A 20287-nucleotide genomic window follows, 5' to 3' on the forward strand; every position below is an offset into this window, starting at 1 on the left:
CGTTGTCCACTTGTGATCTGATCGACCAAAATGCATCTTAATACCATCTTAATACAGCCTCTTACTGTGGGTTCACACCAGACGCGTTTGAGGCGTCAAATTCGCGTCTACCACATCTAGTTTGCCACTTGAACATTTAGAGTGTACTTGCTTCATTCACACGTGAAAGTCACGCATTAAATTCTAGTCATGGAGACATTCACGCTGAAATTCGCGTCATGGGAGGGGCTTCTGCGACTCGGCTCGCTTGCTTGCTGTAAACACATCACTAATAGAGCAAGCTCCTGATTGGTTAAAGCGGCACGTTTTTCTGCCAGTTCACATTTTTCAACTCAATTCGCGCCATCCGTGCTAACTAGACGCGCGAATAAGGCGGAATCGCGTCTACCGCACCGCGCTTAATGGCTCATTCAGGCTGCGAGACCTCCAGATGCGCTCCCAAAATCACTCGCGTTTGACGCCTCTACCGCGACTGGTGTGAACACAGCATTGCATTAGGGTGCAAAAATCTAAATATTAAGAAAATCGCCTCTGAAGTTGTCCAAATAAAGTCCTTTGCGGTAGGAAATGTACAAAATATCTTAAAACGTGACCTTTCCATAATATCCTAATAATTTTTGGCATAAAAGAAAAAAAGGTGATAATTTTGACCCATACAAGGAATTTCTGGCTGTTGCTACAAATATACCCATGCTACCCAAGGTTTTATGGTCCCTTTTTTTAAACAAAGATTAACTCTACATTTCTATAATGGGGGTCAGTTCATTCAATTCAGAGTCACGTGCCAATTATGGAGTAAAGTTTAACTCCACTACAAGACAACACCATCAAAATAACAGCAAGATTAGTCTCTTAATAGGCCTACACTACACACAATTGCCAACTGGGTAACTGGGCAAAAAAAGCTTGCAGCACACCAGGAGCATCTGTTCTCTATCACCCAGGAAATAAATGTCATAAATATTCTGGTTCATGTCAGCTGACTCGCTGGCCCTACTGTCATCATTACCATGTGGTTTTCATCCAAACACAGGAGATCTACTTCCAACCTACACAGACTTCACTGAGCCAAAGTTTGGATTTGACTACTGTGCACAAGTTGTAGACATTAGCATTTTTGGCAGACTTACAGTGCATGCAAGCTGAACATTTTATCAGTGCATACATTCACTAGGACTCAAACCAATGACTTATTACTTTACCAGTTGACATATGCTAAAAAAATACAATATTATGTATGCTAATCCTGAGTATTTGACCTGCATGCATTATACATTTAATTCACACTTTGAATGTCTTAAAATCAGATTAACAATTATATTAAAAATGCAGAATACAAGAAAATATAACCAATCCGACTAAAGGCACAAAGTGTGGGTTATCAACAGGGCCAAGCCGGATCCAGTTAACCCCTGATGGTAGATGTTGTAACTTCAGATAGCTGCAGAAGGCTGCCGAAATCATATTTCTCCATTCGGAGTCATTTAAATGTGTCTGTGTCTTAAAATCAAATGCATTTTTTGCAGACACAACATAAATCACAAATTGCATGATTTTTATCCCTTTTGCATCATGGTAATCATTTTGATTCACTAAAGATGTTTTGATTCATAGTTTGTGGCAGGTTTCCAGTATCGCGTTACATGGCCCTTGTGATATGACTGTACTACAGAATAGCAAACCTATATGCTGCATGTACTCTGCCCTAGTCAATGCCTATAACACAAACCTGAAATTTTTCATCCTCAACTAGAATGATGGCCAAGATGATTGATAAAAAACAATTGACCTATAGCAAAGACTCACTTTGTCTGACATAAGCCAAAGCACTCCAACTGCACAAGAAATAATAATCACTTCTTGAAAAAAAAATGGCATAAGAAAAATACAGATTAAAGCTAAAGCTGCATAGTTCTCTATTCACTATTATTACCATCATTAAAAAGCAAAATCAGTATGCATTATGATGTAACATTCACTAATTCATCCTAGCTTGCATTAGTTAACTTAAACTTCATTAACATAGCACTTTGGTCCCAAAAAATACCCGTAAAATTGGCAGACAAGCTTCTGTGTGAATGCAAATACGTCGCATAAATGTTCTGGTAGGTTGCACGTCAATCAATCTCCCAGCGAAGGGCTTTAGCTCTCTCCAAATTTAACTACCACAATGCCATTATATACATTATTTCAAACTTGACGATCCTTGATCAGAGACTTTAAAATAATATTATATATAATTTTTTTTGCAGGTAAATGTAAAAAAGTCCCATAATATGTATTACTGCATTGAACTTACATGTATCCTCGAAATCGGTTGAGGTCATTGTTGGGCTTCTCACACTCAATAATGCTGTTGTATTTTAAGGGGTCAAACTCACAGTCCTGCAACAGAAAATAATTTGCCGTCTGTGATAAATGATTAATGAATAGTTCACTTAAGAATCAAAATCCTACATGTCTAAAATGTCATTCTTCTAAATCACTTTATGGTAGTTTCATATTTTATGCCTTGATAGCCACTGGTCACAATTCCCTTTCCTTGTATAAAAAAAAACAGTGTGCACAGTCATAAGAAGGTACAAAGCAGTCACTAGGATGGTAATTATTTTTTAAAAGGTGCTGATATGTACCATCAAGGCACAAATTGATACCTTTGAGTACTAATATGCACCCATTAGGTACAAAAGTGTACTTTTTTGAAGGGGCACTGCCCTCAACGGCAGCTTTTGTATGTTTTTCCTCAGAGTCACCAGAATTTTTTTCCAGATTACTCCTCATGTGTTTCATGGAAAATTAATGTTTATTTAAGTCACAAGAACAAGGCAGCATTATAAAAATTGGGTGAACGATGTCTTTATAGTGATAGTTTACCCAAAAAAGAAAATGTTATATTGTTCTTATCCTGAATAAAAGTATTTTTTAATGAACACAAAAGACGAAACGTGATTGTAACCACTGACTTCCATAGTAGGAAAAACAAATACAATGGAATTCAATGGGTACAGTCAACTGTGTGCTTACTAGGAATGCAACAATTCAATTTTCAGTTCTTGTCCACGGTTTTCGGTTCGGTTTCGGTTCTGATGCCTTGGCCTATTAAAGTGTTTTTTAATTATTCTATGCTTAGGTAACAGGAACTGTGAGATGTTAAGAAGCAAAAAAAAATGGTTTTAATTGCAGTTCTCTTTATTTTATGTAAATGCAAAAATCATCTTACACATTTCTAGTGTATTGATACAATAATATAAGATATAATTAAATTAAGATATTCAAAAATGATATCCTATTAAAACTGGGGAACATGTGAATTCATTACATTACATAAATTGGCCATTTTATATATCTGTAAACTTTACATTGTAAATGAAGTCTATACCTTACTGCACTACTGTTAAGTCCAACATCATGCTGTCTGTGTAGAAACCAAAAATGCGTTCCTCAATCAAGATTACTGTTGGGATTTATTTTAGCATCATGCGCATTCTCTTCTTGAGTTGAACTTTTTCAACTTGCGCGGAAGACGTGTTTCAGGCAAATAACGCGTGTTTCCGTCAATAAAAAGCCCAATTTGCGTCATTCGCATTGCCCAATTTGCGCAAATAATGAATCCACAGCTCAGATTTAAAAGAGAGTGGTGCTGCTTCTTTTTGTTGTTGTACTTCTGTTGGGTGTGTGTGCGCGTGCGTGAATGAAATCTGACACCAGCATTGCAAGCAGAGTTCAAGCTGAGTTAAAGCAGCTAGCGCACAGTGACTGGATATTAACTCGCTGTGGCGTTTAAGCGTGCAGATCACGCGGGCGCGCACATTAACAAAAGTGCAGGGAATATAAGGGGCTGTCCACGGAGACGTGTATCACTGTATACGTATAAATTTGTTATCGTATTGGCGTTTCATCCACACGGATACGGCGTTTTGGGAGACTGAATCCGCTATTTTTTGAAACCGAGTCCTAAAGTGGATAAATCTGAAACCGTATATTTTGTGAAGCGAAAACGTCATCACATCACATGTCGGAAGCGTCACACGTAACAGCAACAACAATAACGGCGGACTACGTGATTGTGTTCGTGCTACAGAAGCTACTAAAGCCTAATAGCTTTATTACAGCAAAATCTATTGCTTCTATGCAATTGTGGTGACCAACAAGCGATAATGGACAACACCATACGTTGGTTATGCGCATGCTCAAAGTCTTCTTCTCCGTGTATAGTGTATATCTGTGCCAGAATTACAGCGCCCCATACTGGTCCGGCATATATACTACACCGCTTTCAGTCGGTTTCAGTGGTTTCGTGTTTACGGATCATTTTTTTAGAGCAAGGAAAAAAATTATCGGATAGGGAATGCACCGGCTTCATGTGGACATAGCCTAAAACTCTACGGAAAAAAAACGCAATTCACATGCGCGTATTGGACCATGGGGGTCGAACCGAACGGTTCAATATTATATTGAGAATTGTGGCATCCTTAGTGCTTACCATTATTTATTAAAAAATCCTCTACATCATTTATCACAATACTTCCACAATATTTGTTTTCCTACTATGGAAGTCAATGGTTACAATCAGCTGTGTGCTAACCATCATTTATCATTTGTGTTCATCAGAATAAAGAAATTCATACAGGTTTAGAACAACGCGAGGATGAGAAAATGACAGAATTTTCATTTTTGGGTGAACTATCCCTTTAAATTTAGTTTGTTGTCAAATACAAGCAACAAAGAGTGAGCTTAACCAAGGGAAATGAATATTTGACTTTGTTGTACTGGTGTGAAATGACTTCTCTCAATGGGCAAACGCAGACCAGCTGAATACACACTTGTGAAAAGCAACACCATCACATTAACCGTACTTGATGCCGGAATGTTTCTTTTTGGTTCTTTACCCAACTTACGAGTTTTCACAGCAAATACTCTTTGGTACTGAGCACTTACCAGGTCGATGAAACTGCGCACCACCTGCCTCTGTTTAAGGTTGGTCTCTCCGTCCAGCGTGGCCGTCTCGATGTGACACAGGCGGTCCGGGTCACTGGAGCTAAGCAGCAAAACGTCGGCAGGCAGAATTTCATTGCAGCGCAGACGAATAAAGTCTCCGACCCGAATCTCCTTCCAGTATTTCTCCACGTAGCCTTTCTCATTCCTACAGAGGGTACAAGATAATACTGTTATTATATTTAAGCATAAACGGTAATCAAAAAAAATCAAGTCTGTTAAAATTCTGGTTTCGGCTCCCTAGATCTACTTGAGGTTCCACTGTATTTTCATTTATTCGTTTAGCAGATGCTTTTATCGAAAGTGACTATTTAATATTTTGTCCTGCAACAGTAAGTATAGTACACAAAGCTATGTTTCCAGGTAGGATAAAAGCAAAAAGAAAAACACACATAAGCCGTGTCCCAATTCAAAGGCTGCTGGATTCTAAGATCGATTGCGGCACAGCCACTTACTAAACGTCAGTAAGGCCGTACAAACTTTAAGGCTGCTAAAAGGTGTTTCTTTTTCCAGTGTTTCTACCAATCTACAAAATTTGAAAAGATCAACCCAGTAACTTAGTTTTGGTAAACCATTCTCTGCAAGCAAGTGAAAAATGAGGTCATTGAAATTTGGCACCCCTTGTGATGTCAGAAGGGGATAATACCGCCCCTTAATCTGCACTATCCAACCATTGCACTGCCATTTAGTGCAGAGATTTGGTGCAAGGACTGACACAAAACGGCATATTTTTATTCACAATTTTAACATGCCATAATAAATTATCTATATGGTATTTTGAGCTAGAATATCACATAAATATTTTGGGGACATCAAAAATGTATTTGACATCTTAAAAAATGAAATGTCCCCTTTAAAATGAGACCTCAAAATGCGTCCTTCTTTCTCCAAGCTGCGAAGGATAGAACGAATAGATCTTTCATGGTAGGCTATCCCGAGATTCATTGCGTGCCTGTAACGGCTGAATATAAATTTATATCAATTAATCATAAAATGGCTCTGATATGTCACTAGACATTTAGAAATCATTTTCATTTCAAATACTTATATCATTGACAGCAGTGGTCTGGCCAGGATATTGTCATTTAAAAAGTGGAGTTGCAGCCCCCAACTGATGTTTATGTTGTCATTTTGTGTATTGGCCACATGTTTTGTGATTGCAATACCAGTTTTGGCCACAATCCTACATAGTGTTCCTTTAAAACCTTTAACAAAATGAAAGTGTGTATTTAGCCGAAAAAAGTTTATTGTCGCTGTTTTAGTATTATAAATTATGTTTTGTATTAATATTATTCTGTAAATGTTATGTATATTTCTATGGTTGATTAATTTGATATACTGTTGGTTAGTTTATCTACATCAACATGTCATATTTTATAAAATTAACATTTTTCTGGTTCCATATTTAAATTTGAACAAGTCAGAAATGTATGCACTGTGTCCTGCTGATAGGTGCAGTGGGCGCAGACAGCAGGTGACGCAAATATGAATCCTCTGAAGGCTATTTGGCAGGCTACATTTCAGTTCTCTTCATAGACTTCTGAGGCTGCGACTTTCAAAGACCGAGTGCTCTGCTTCTGAGGTCGCGTCCTTAGAAGGTCGCAGCCTTTGAAGTAGGACACAGCTAAAGATGTGGCATTGACTGCTTTGGCCCATGCAATATATCAATGCACGCAAGACTGCCCTAGAAACATAAAGGCCACGGGTGAATAAGCAAACTGTGGTTTATCTAGATGAAAATCATTTCTTTTACATTTCTCAATGGCTTTAATAGAGTACATAGGAACTTGGCGGTTAAAATTATTAATTGTCAAAAAATTGCAAATATTCTAAACATGTTTTTTTTTTGCTTTTTTGGGTTAATCATTTTGGAGACATCCCTAATGTGATGATATCCACAAATTCTGTCTGTTATTTGTAGAAAGCTGCTATTGAGATAATGGCACAGGAGCAAAACAGACAAACAATAATTTAGAACTTGTAAACAATGCAAGTCATCCTAAATTAAAATCTCTTGCTACTAAAAAACTTGAAAATGTGCAGGGTTTGATTTTATACACCACCAAACTAAAACTTTGTTTTTCTTTCTTCCACATTCATATGTGAATGCATTCATAAGCACCAAAACGACAAACCAAAAACAACAACAATAAAAAACACATATGTGGTTTATGTGTTCACAACTACTAGGAGGGTTCATAAAGCTGGTTTAACACGGCGCCTACTTCAGGAGGACAAAAAATAATATTGCAGGGCGTTCAGCAAACATGGCTGCAGGGAATCTGGGACTCTTAAGGTGCATGGAAAACAAACCTTATTTCTGTTTCGTTTCCCGCCCTTCCACAAGGAGCTTATTTACTGTCGCACGGGAAAGTAGAGCAAACTCTTAAAGAGGTGAGGACAGACTAGAGGAAGAACAAATTCTCTATGGTTTAAAGGGGGTGGAGAGTGTGGTGGTTTACCACATGCTTGAAAAAGTTGCATGAGTCACCTGTTGGCAGCTTGAGAAGGGGTAACAGAAAGAGCATAGAACCTCTATGAGGGCATTATCAAAAGCCATTGTATTTTTACATTTATGCATTTTGCATACGTTATTATATACATGTACAGTATATTTTCATCAGTATGTGTGATCCCTGGGAATCGAACTCAAAACCTCTGCACAGCTAATGCAACATGTCATTTTTGTTTTAAGGGTGAAAGTCTGCAAATCAAAGAATTGAACCGCATTCATACGGGGGTCTCATCGTCAGGCTTTTGTGGGGCCAAGTGGAATCCATCCGGCACATGTTTAACTTTACTGCTAAATACAGATACATAACACTGAAGGTCAGTGTCAGTCCAGCATTTAGCTGAATTTATGTAAACATGAGAAGAAACAGATACAAACAGGGTGGTCGTAAGGAAGTTAAGCTGATGGTGTACTGTGATTACACCCCAAATTCACAATCTAGCTTATTTATAAACAATTCTGGTCATTGAAAAAACTTTAGAAGCTCCAGAAGAATTTGCGGGGAGGCTTGTTATGGAAGCATATGGGTAGCATAATTCAATTTAGAATGTAATATGCAATATGACAATGCAATATGTAAAATGGCAATGCATTTCTGTATTTAAGTTTACATTTTCCATGCTTGTATGTGCAATGCTTGGTGCAAAATAAAAATGAAAATGTAATACTTTAATTTACATTTTCCATTTTCTACAGCCCTGTTTTAAATACATATTTTAATGCTTTAGAAGTTGCAAAATTAAAATGGAAATGTATTACCCGAACTGATATAATGTGTTTCACATGGTCAAGCAAAAACTGTAGCAAAATTATAATTTAAATGTAATTCTCCCTAAATGCATTTACATTTACAGGTGGGAAACTTGGGATTGCATTTTCATTTACATAGAGCGCAACGGATGTAGCAAAATTAAATTGGAAATGTATTAGCTGGATTGATTAGATGTGCTTTACATGGTCAAGCAAAAACTGTAGCAAAATGATAATTTAAATGTAATTTTCCCTGAATGCATTTACATTTACGGGTGGGAAACTTGGGATTGCATTTTCATTTACATACACTCAAAAAAATATTTAGGCCTAATTCATAAGATTTATGTATTTTGATTACATGTAACATTTCCATCCATTTGGATTACATACTTCTAATCTAAAAAAAACAAATAAACTTTATATGATAGATATTTTTTAGATATATGTAAATGAAACCAGTAAAATTTATGTAATAGTTTTACTTAATCCAATGTGTTTAAAATGCATTAAAAAAATGGATTATGTATTCTTTATTAATAAACCCAATTCACTTAAAATGCATTACATTTAAGTATCTTACTAATAAACCATTTATACATTTATATATTCCTCCTCCATTTACCCTAAATCACAATATGCTATAACAAAAAAACACAAAAAAGAAGAAGAGCCAGACCACTTGGTTTTGCATTCAATATATTTATTTAATACTTCAAGGCATTACTCATAAGGCAGCAAAAAAGAGCAGCTAACAACTAGCATGACAGCCATGGCTTATACACCTCGTATTGTGTGCAAAAATAAATAAATAAGTGTGTTTCAGACATTTCAGCCACAATCAACCTCATTCCACAAATAAGTGCAAACATTTTGAGCAAACAGGCTGCAGAAATACAAAAAAACCCTGTAAAACTCAAGGTAGACATAAATCAGTGACAACAACATTACTTTAACATTTTCAGAAATCTGTGACATGATGTAATAATAATAATAATTTAGAATGATTAGGTGGTAAGAAAAAAAATGGCACATGGCTTAGTGTTTTGAGTGGCTGTGTGCCATTAACAATTTTCATGCATCTCTAATTACATGTTAGATATACATCAATTACATTTTTCAAAAACTTTTCAACTTTTAAAATTGTTAAAGCAATATTCCAATTTAATAAAACAAAAATCCCGATAATTTTCTAACCCCATATGTTTATGTTTTTCTTTGTTCAGTCAAGAAGAAATAAAGTTTGAGTTAAAGATTCCAGGATTTTTCTCAATTTAAGACTTTATTCAACCTCAAGTTTACGGTTTCAATGCAGATTTAAAAGGGCTCTAAATTATCCCAAATAAGGCATAAGGGTCTTATCTAGCTAAACGATTGTCAGTTTCAAAAATAAAAATAAAAGAGGACTTTTAAATCACAACGTTTTGCACTAGCTGTGTGACACTCTAGCATGACATAACTGAAACTACCGTTCCAGTGTTTACAAGCGAGGAGAAAGAGGAGCGTTCAGATGTTGTTGTATGTGAAATGATACTAATTAATGTCTTTGGGTCCGTTTATTATTTAAAATGGTCATTTGTGATGTGTAAACATTTATTACGTAGTTCACAATGTCGCACTGTGTGTCACATGGATAATGCAAGACAAGTTGTTGTGTTTTAAAAGTTTTCTTGCCAAAAATAATAATCTTTTGGATAGATTAAACCCTTATGCCTCGGTTGGGATCGTTTAGAGCCCTTTAAAGCTGCTTTGAAACTTAACTGTCGAGGTCCAATAAGGTCTATTAAATTAAGAAAAATCCTGGAATGTTTTTCTCAAAAAACATAATTTCTTCTCGACTGAACAAAAAAAGACAAACATCTTGGATGACAGACAGTAAATTATCAGTATTTTTGTTTAATGAAAGTGCAATATTCCTTTAATGTTAAAAAGTTCACTTGTAAATGTACAAAAATGTACCCACTTTGAGGGGGATGCATCAGCGTGTCTGTCAGGTATTCACTGAAGCATCTTTCAGTGATTGCTTGGTTGTATCAAGTCCAGTTCCATTAGGATTTTTTGAAAGGTCAAAGGTGCACCTGAGGTTCTTCTGGTAGTTCAGTTTAAGTGCATAAATGTGTGACACCAAGTAGGTTTTGCAAAACTTCCACTGTCTGTGCAATCCCCAACTCACCAATTTCACAATTCTGGAGAAGAACAACAAAAAAATCAGTCCCAATAGCAGGCAAAGTGAAATTTTCAAAAATGTGCAGGCAAATTGTTTTACAAACTCTGATATTTAAAATATGTAGACTGATTCAAACGTGTAAAATAATAGAACATTAGTCACAAAACCATCAAAAGACCTGAAAACAGATAATCACCTTGTTTAAACATCTAGTTATCCATAAGATATTTACACACACACACACATACCCATACACATACATATAAATAGATATATAAAAATAGAGTAGGTTGACATACACTTACCACATATTCTTTAATTTGTCTCTCCATGCCTTCTTTGAGGTAGATACAGATGTCTTCAACTAGAACAAGACAAAAAAACACAATATATAATGATTTTCTTTAACAATATTTTATGTAGATAATAGTTTATAGAGACAGATAAAGATTTTGTGAGGTGAAGAGTATGTATTTTTTCTGTTTTAGAAATATTGTGTCCCAGCATGTGTGTACACTACCGGTGAAATGTTTGGAATGAAGTCTCTTATGCTTATCATGACTGCATTTATTGGGAAAAAACCCACCTGTTTCCAATATTGACAATAAATCATCATATTAAAATGATTTCTTAATGATCATGTGACACTGCAATGATGAAAATCCAGCTTTGCATCAGAAATCAATATCTTTGTAGCATAACTTACATACCCTGTCTAGCAGACGATTTCATATAGACGATGAAATGATGCTGTATCTGTAAAATAAAGTTTTAGTTAGACACACACAATGCACTCAACAACATAGTATAATTGTAACATTCTTTTGTTAATAAAGTCACAGAGATTATATGATTATTTTATTCTGATAAGTCTCCAGTAGCCTATGACTTTATTTATTTCTTAGGTTTCAAACATTAAACGACAAAAAATAACCAATAAAAGCAACAGACACTGCAGGGTAATTTCCAACAGACCATCTGTGTAGTGAGGTGTATTTTACTCTGAAACATGCAACGCGTCACACATGTAATTAAACAACAGACAATTATATTTTAGATAATCACATCAAACTTGTTAACTTTACTCACCTACAATTTGGCGATCGTAAACTAGTGAGATGACGATCCAGTCCAATGCAAAATGGCGAAGTCCATGTGCTGTAGCGTCTGTTTTTGATTTTGGCGCCACCTCCTGACTGGAGTGTGAATAGACGTCATTTCCGCTTCTGCTAAAGTCAGTTTCCTGACACTTGTATGTAAATCAATCTCATAGAATTTATCCGGTTTGTTTCACGGCTAGATTTATTTAATTCATATTCATACATTTTAACTGATTAAATCTAATAGTTTTTAAATTGAACAGATTTATATATATTCTAATAAATCGGATTACATATATTTTAAAAAACGAGTATTTAAATAAAATCTAAATGATCCAAATACTTAAAAGTAAATATTGCCAGGAATCGTTTTTTTGAGTGTAGAGAGCAACGGATGTAGCAAAATTCAATTGAAAATGCATTCCGAGTTGACCACGCCCCCGCCCCGTGAAACACTGCGTCAAGGCGGGCCAACAACTCCCATTGCCTGGCCTCTCACGTGGAAAACATGGCGGCAGCAGGGCTGATTGAGAGTGTTATATTCGCTGACCGATTAAGTGAAGCATAAACAGAGAAATATTAGTGTTTATGGAGATTATTACGTGTCTGTAGGTGACAGAACAGCGTTGTTTGGTCCTCTCACCGAATTGTGGCCATTATCAGACGCTGACAACTGTTTGGTCACTAGTTTGGTCACAACATACGGGGATCAGTGAGCGACCCCTCACCAAATGGCATATCCTGTTGGCCTTTGATGTAAAAGCACCTGTTTATTGCAGTATGTATGCGGTTAGATTTGTCAAGCAGCCGTGTTGTGCTTTCACACTCTGTTTGCAGTTCGCTGCAGCTGCTGACCGCTGCTTTTGCCTATAAAATGATCGCGTGATTGACACTTCCTGCGGAAAAGCGCAAAAACAATATAACAGATCATCCTTTTTTTTCACAAAACAAAATACTTGAGATATTATTTGATAGACTAGTAAGTGTGGATTAATGATGTTTAAAATCTTTAGCCTGGTGGTCAGGACATGAATGGACCAAATCAGCAGATTAGCAAAGGTTTATTTATCTCCACATATATCATAAATAAAAATTAGCAGTGTAACTTTGCGATATACTTCATTATATTTCCTACTATGTATATATGATTTCCATATTATAGACGAGAGTATTCAACGGCAATAAACATCTCATATGGCAATAAATATAATAGACATAATAAATATTTTTGGCAGATTGATTACGGTTTGTATTACCCTAGGTTTTTTTTTTTTTGACCATCACAGTTCAAATAAACCCTGACTGTTACATATGTAGTGTATGTATTTTTACGTTGAAAACATTGTTCAAATCTTTTTTTTATAATTTTAAAATACAGAAAACAGCACGGAGTGAAAAAAGGTAGACAGACTGAACTTCGACATAAATACCTTCTTAGTTTGACATGTTTTGTGAAGAAGAAGAACCATTATCTGTTCTGGTAAAATTCAGTTCTTTCACAATAATGCAATAATGGATTATCATTTAACAAGAATAACCATTTTACTACATTAAGGCTTAACTATGGTTTCAGAAAATCTGTAGTAAACCAGTTTTGTTGTTGTTGTTGCTTGTAAAACTTTAAGGTCCATTTTCTTAAGGTTCTAAGACAGAGTTTACTGTTTGCCGTTAAACGACCATCTCCACCAGCAATCCGGTTCTAACCAGAGCACCGCATGTAAAAATTGTCGATCTCCATTTCGTTTCATATTCTCCATGTCTGTCTCTTGTATCAGTAAAACTTCAGTATAGTAACATGAATTTAACTAATCTGTCATGATGCGAGCGAGTCATGTCTAAGGTCTAAACAAGCAGAGGGAAATCACAGATTATTTACGCTATACCAGCTTGTTTTTAACATGGATCCTGATGGATGTCTGTTTTATATATTTATGTTTGAGTAGGCTATTGTTGTGTTTAAATATTGTTGTAATATTTGTTTAAATTTAATTAGCTTATTGCGAAATATAGAATAGGCCATTTTAAACGTAATTTTTCTTCATACGTTTTGTTTGCTTCTTTTAAACGAATTTCATTGTTTTGTTAATAACTTTTGTGGATATAAATAAATGGAACATTAAAAGTAGTGAATAAGATAAGCATACCCTAGCCACAGGTCAGTATAGCCTTCCATTCATTACGCTTCTGCTAGGATGAAAGTGTATAAAAGTACAGAAAGTTAAATGTACGTTTGGTCTGATCGGGTCAATATGCTGATGTCCGGGTGTGCAAGACTAGTCGATCTGCAATACTTATTCGAAAAGAAAAAAATCTATTCAAAAAATGTTTAACGTGTCACTGCAGGGTTAAGGTATTGTAATATAGAATGGTCATTTAATGCGCTATCACTTCATTTGTTTTATTTTATGTAAAGAAGTAGTATACCTGAAAATTATTTTGTATGTATTTCTGATTGTTTTGGCCATTCAGGTCGCAGTAACCTATTTCGAGATTTAACACCGCTGCTGGGTTTTCTGATTTCACTTGCTTGCGTGTTATTTAGATGTGCGCATCATGAGAAATTAAACTCTTTTTACCGATAAAACAGAAGAGCTAACCGAGACTGAGAATGAAACGAAACTTAGATTATTATATGCGGTGCTCTGGTTATGAACCGAATTGCTGGAGATGCAAACTGCAAAACAAGCAATGACGCCGTCTTAGACCCTTTCGAAAATGTATCATAGTTTGACTATAGTTAAAGCCAAAATCATGGTTACAACCAGATGGTTTTGAAAACCAACCACAAAACAGCTTTTAAAAAAACTTAAACCTTACTGTAGTAAAACCATGGTTATTCTTGATAGATGATAATCTATTATTGCATAATTGTTAAAGACTTTCACCGGAACAGGTGTTTATTCTTCTTCACAATAACATGTCAAACTAAATAAAGAAGTAGTCTGTTATAGCTTATAAACCTTTTATCATTCGCACCGTGTGAGGTTTTAACGCCATTATCTTTATTTTAAAATCATTTAAAAAAAATTACAATGTTTTCAACGTAAAAATACATTCACATATATGTAACAGTCAGTGTTTATTTGAACTGTCATGAAATGTTCGCGGTAGAAACATCCGTAGGCTACTTGCATGCGAAGGCAGCCACAGGACAGAGCGGGGTGAACTAGCGTCTGATAATGGCCACAATTCGGTGAGAGGATCAAACAACGCTGTTGTTCTGTCACCTACAGACACGTAATAATCTCTATAAACACTAATATTTCTCTGTTTATGCTTCACTTAATCGGTCAGCGAATATAACACTCTCAATCAGCCCTACTGCCGCCATGTTTCCCACGTGAGAGGCCAGGCAATGGGAGTTGTTGGCCCGCCTTGACGCAGTGATTCACGGGGCGGGGGTGTGGTCAACTCGGAATGCATTTTCAATTGAATTTTGCTACATCCGTTGCTCTCTATGTAAATGAAAATGCAATCCCAAGTTTCCCACCCGTAAATGTAAATGCATTCAGGGAAAATTACATTTAAATGATCATTTTGCTACAGTTTTTGCTTGACCATGTAAAGCACATCTAATCAATCCAGCTAATACATTTCCAATTTAATTTTGCTACATCCGTTGCGCTCTATGTAAATGAAAATGCAATCCCAAGTTTCCCACCTGTAAATGTAAATGCATTTAGGGAGAATTACATTTAAATTATAATTTTGCTACAGTTTTTGCTTGACCATGTGAAACACATTATACCAGTTCGGGTAATACATTTCCATTTTAATTTTGCAACTTCTAAAGCATTAAAATATGTATTTAAAACAGGGCTGTAGAAAATGGAAAATGTAAATTAAAGTATTACATTTTCATTTTTATTTTGCACCAAGCATTGCACATACAAGCATGGAAAATGTAAACTTAAATACAGAAATGCATTGCCATTTTACACATTGCATTGTCATATTGCATATTACATTCTAAATTGAATTATGCTACCCATATGCTTCCATAAAGTTGAGTGCTATGGATCACTCTTTATAATAAAGGTGCCATTGAAGAACCATTCTTGTCTTTTTTTGCTCCATAAAGAACCTTTAACATCTGAAGAACCTTTATGCCTAGAAAAAAGTCATTTGTAGTGAAAAGGGGTTCTTCAGATTAGGGAAAGGTATGAAAGAAATGATTCTTCTAAGCACCTTCAACTGAATGTTTCTTTTGAGGAACCAAAAATGGTTCTTCTATGGCACCGCTGTTAAGAACCTTTTATGCACCTTTATTTTTTAAAAGCGATAACTATAGAAAAGAGTGCATGTAAAAAGGCACGGCCTTCAATAAAGACACTAAATCTGTGAAATGCTGTGATTCATGTTCAGACAGTTACAGCCTGAGGATGAACCATTATGTGTAATTCAAGATTCACAAAAAAGACCTGATTAAAGAATGGGCCAGTGCCAAAAATATTAGACCTTACAGTAAACCCAAAATCAGAAAGTAAATCTGGTTATTTCACATTATGTAATAAGGATTAACATAAAGGTCGTAAAGCGATACTCCGGCCAAATATCAAAATAACCCCATGATTTACTCTCTCTCACGCAATCTGAGATACAAATGTGTATGATCTTTCAGACAAAGACATTTGGATTTATTTTACTAAATATCCTTGCTCTTTCAAGCTTTATAATGGTAGAAAATAGGGATCAGGGAACAACTTCTGACTATAAACCCCAATTCATCCTTCACAGATGTTATCCACACAGCTCCAATGGGTTAATAAAAGGTCTTCTGTGGGTAATCAATGCGATTTTGTAAGAAAAATAGCCATATTTTAAACTATAATAACTAGCTTCCGGTAACAACGTCATCTTGGACTCACGTAATTCACCAGAGTTTTAGCGTGGTGAGCATTCATTGCCAAGGGTACATTGCGCAGTGCTCCAAGATGGCACCGTTACCAGAAACTAGTTATTATAGTTTATAAAGTTTGATATATGGATTTTTACTTACAATATCGGATCAATTACCCGCAAAAGACCTTTATTAACCCATTACTTTTGTGACGAATGGATGCACTTTTATGGGCTTCAATATCAGAAATTGTTCCCTGATCCCCGTTTTCTCACATTATAAGTTTGAATAAGCAAGGACATTTACTTAAATAACAATGTTTTTGTTTGAAAGATGATGAACATATGTACATCAAATTGCTTGAGGTTGAGTACATTATAGGGTAATTTTGATATTTGGCTGAGGTATCACTTTAACAGCACAGGAGCAAAAAGCCATGTTAAAGAGTAAGACAAAGGGAAAACTAAATTTTAGGGCTGGGTAAAAATATCGATTCATCAATGCATTGCAATTATTTGTTCCTCAATTCAATATCGATTCATCAAATTCATGAATCGATTCAGCCTACCGGCCAGTGGCTGCGCTGTGGTTGGGCAACACTCTAGCGCCCGCTCCCCGAGGTAATTTGATCCGGCCCTTTATGTAGTCTATGAAAAAGACATCTCTAGAATAAATAAATTTAGAATTAAAATAAATGTATTTGGACAACGGGCCCTACAGTTACGAGTTGATGAGCGTGCATCTGTTACAGCATGAGATGCAGAGCGCGAGTCACGTGACTGGCGCGAGCAGGTTTGTCACATGTTTATATTCGTGCTTTGGTCTAACGCGAGCTGCTCGCGCCCGCACATCAAGACGCGATGACTGACAGTGGTGAGACCACGGACTCTATGGCTGTCTTAACCTCTTGTATTTCCATCTTACAAAACCGGCTTTTCCGACAGTTGTTGTTTGATATGTCGGCTCAATGATGACTTGCTTATCCACAATGACATTAGATGTCTTAATAAAGGAAACGCATTAAAACGATTAGTGACAGTTAATCAATCATCGCGCCCAACACCTGCACCACTGAACGTGTATCTATTGACAAACATACACCTGATTTTACTGCTCTAGCGAAATCTAAAAGTATAATTTCTCTTATTAGAAGCTAGACTAATGTTTGCCAGTTATTAAGATGGCTGTTGTAGTTTAAATAGGGGTAGTGAAATAATTAGCTTTGACAAAAACAGCATAAAACAATGTTATGTTACATATTGTAAACTTTTTTGTTATGTGTACTAAAGTGAGTAAATAAGTTAAATTCTCAATGAGTGTGATATGGCTCTTATTTACCCCTTTAAATGTAAATTAAAGCATCTTCCAGTGCACTTATGTTGTTATGCAGTTTTAAAATACAACATATGAACATGTCTGGATGTAGAAAAAGCCTACTTGGACATGTTACAATGCACTAATTTTGTTGTATGCAGTTTGAAAATACATGTTTGTAGAAAAAGCCTATTGTACAATGCACTGATTTTGTTGTTATGGAGTTTAAATATATGAAAATTAAGTCATAATCACTGATATATCTTCGGCCCCTTATATGAGATGCTTTTCATGAACTGGCCCCCATGACAAACTAACTGAATATCCCTGCTCTAGTGAGAGCGTTCAACATTGTACAAGAAACGCTTTACCAAAACACGCTTTACCAAAACAGCAAGATGGCAAACAGCAGCTGCACTCCGTTCAAGTCTGCACCAAAAGCTAAAATTAAAATATAGGCTACTCAGGTACTTAATTACTTGTGTATCTACTTATTATTGAATCGATATTGAAGCAAACAAATCAATATCGAATTGAATTGAATCGAAGCCTCAAGAATCGGAATCGAATCGAATTGTGAAATTCCTAACAATACCCAGCCCTACTAAATTTGACAGATTTTAGTACAAAAACCTTGGCAAACATAAGTGTAAAAAATAATAATAAATAATGTATTTTATAAATGAGCCCATTAAGATAAATATAGACCTAAATCTATTATAATGCTATAGTAAGAGAGCATGCTTTCATTCTTATACCCTAGACATAGTGGAAGGTCACTGATATAATATCCAAATGTTTTTTATGACTTGCTACATTAGACTTGTATCTGATATCTCCATTATACGAAATAATTGGTGAAACAATTCAAGGTAGACTGCCTAGGTGAAAAATTACTTGAAGTGCTCCATTTCCAAATACTAATTTTGTACTGAACATATTACAATTTTTCTCTAGTACTTCTTCTGTGCTATTTTGAGACACCATGAATATGAACTAAAATGTGCAAAATATGTATTTAAAAATAAACTGAAGTACCACTTTGTACGAAAGATGAGTTCAAGTTTACTACAAGTGGTAACTAAATATTTTTTTTAAATACAGATTATGTTAAAGCACATTTTAGTTTATATTCATAATGTCTCAAAATAGCAGAGATAAGAATGAAAGTGATCTCAGACCCAAGCTTTCTGTGCAGCAGAAAACCACATGTTAAGGGCACCATGACTTCATTGCTTTCACATGGCAAAAAGAAATCAAACCACAAAAAAATCTCTGGATGTTTTGTCGGAGTATAGTTCGCTGTACTTGTGTTAACACAGAAGTCTGTCTGCCAATTTCATGGAAATTTTCTGGGGCCAAAGTACTGTGTGAATGAGGTTATATACACACTTAATCGAACTAGGTGTGAAACACCCTTAGACATTCTTAAGATTATCTTAGTACTAAAGAAGAATTTTAAGTATATAGCCATAGTCCTTCATTGCGCTGATAAAAAAAGAGACGTGATCATGAGTGGTGTCCACCTGAGTTGACGTCATCTGCCAATGTGGCTTTTTGAATGACATATATTCATTTCGACGGAAATATCTGATCTGTCCGCTTACATTGCAGACGTGAATGCACATATCCAATGTATATCCGATTTCTTGTTTCCACATATGAATAATGCCTGAAACCAGTCTGAGAACACAGGGCTCCAGACTAACTTTTTTCACTAGGAGCACCCAACTGAAAATTTTAGGGGCACAACCAAAAAATCTTGGGGCACACACCGTAAATCAGCATGCTAACCAAATATTCACATTTCTACAAATTTCCACTGTATTACTAATAAATAATTTGATAGTAGATGCAGAAAGTACAATGTGCTGTTCAAATTCAGTGTCACATTAGAAAAAAAGGTCAAATTTACTGGTCGCACATGTGCGACTGGATGTAAAATTTAGTGGCACACTCTCAAATTTTGGTGGCAAAATGCCACCATTTGGTGGCAATCTGGAGCTCTGGAATATCAGAATTCATGAGCGCTTTCCTGCTTACACATTCGTGGGTCATATCCTCTTTGTCCCACATGACAAAAGAAAAAAAATATCGGAATTGATCCACCTGAAACATCCAGTGTAAATTCAGCCTTGTTAGGAATAATTACTGAACAGCCCACCCAAAGCAGGTTCTCAAAGTCATTGTACATGAAATTTGGGACATAACACTCATGGAAGCAGGTGAAAATGTGGTGGAAAAAAAATCAGGATTTGCCAAAATGTTCCTTAAATGAACACAATGACTACTAAGCATTGTTTTTCAGTTGGAGTTCAAGTAAAACAAAACTTCTGTCATTTCATAAAACGCTTGTTTCTTTAAACAATTATCTTGCCTGATAATCCAAAATCAAAAACAAACAGAATTTAGAAAATACCCAAGGCCTCTGTTGAAGTCGAACTATCCTTTCTTTCTTTCTTTCTTTCTTTTAAACACCATACCAGCTTCAAAGGCTATATTGTCTAACTATCCTAAAAATTCCGCTCAGAACCATCTTAGAGATTTACAAGCTTGCATCCCAGGTGAACCTGAGCTTTCTGAGGGAGCGTGAACCATCTCTCCCTATA

At 35.7% G+C, this 20287-nt stretch overlaps 1 protein-coding gene and 1 long non-coding RNA gene across 2 annotated transcripts in view; both read right to left on the minus strand.

Moving 5' to 3' along the window:
* The window catches only part of atp10a (ATPase phospholipid transporting 10A), a 75267-nt gene that overhangs the window by 49095 nt on the left and 5885 nt on the right, over nt 1–20287 (minus strand). Inside the window, exons 2-3 of the mRNA XM_073815223.1 lie at nt 4939–5143; nt 2300–2385 (exon numbers count right to left, since the gene is read on the minus strand). Of these exons, the coding sequence (XP_073671324.1) occupies nt 2300–2385; nt 4939–5143 (291 nt within the window). The remainder of the gene's footprint in view (nt 1–2299; nt 2386–4938; nt 5144–20287) is intronic.
* On the minus strand, nt 8856–11901 carry LOC135757883 (uncharacterized). Its single transcript, XR_010536365.2, has 4 exons — nt 11514–11901; nt 11135–11180; nt 10730–10788; nt 8856–10443 (listed from the first exon to the last, which is right to left on the minus strand). It is a non-coding gene; the product is annotated as an uncharacterized lncRNA (long non-coding RNA).

The sequence above is a fragment of the Paramisgurnus dabryanus genome, chromosome 7 (genome assembly GCF_030506205.2).
Source record: "Paramisgurnus dabryanus chromosome 7, PD_genome_1.1, whole genome shotgun sequence".
NCBI lineage: Eukaryota > Metazoa > Chordata > Actinopteri > Cypriniformes > Cobitidae > Paramisgurnus > Paramisgurnus dabryanus.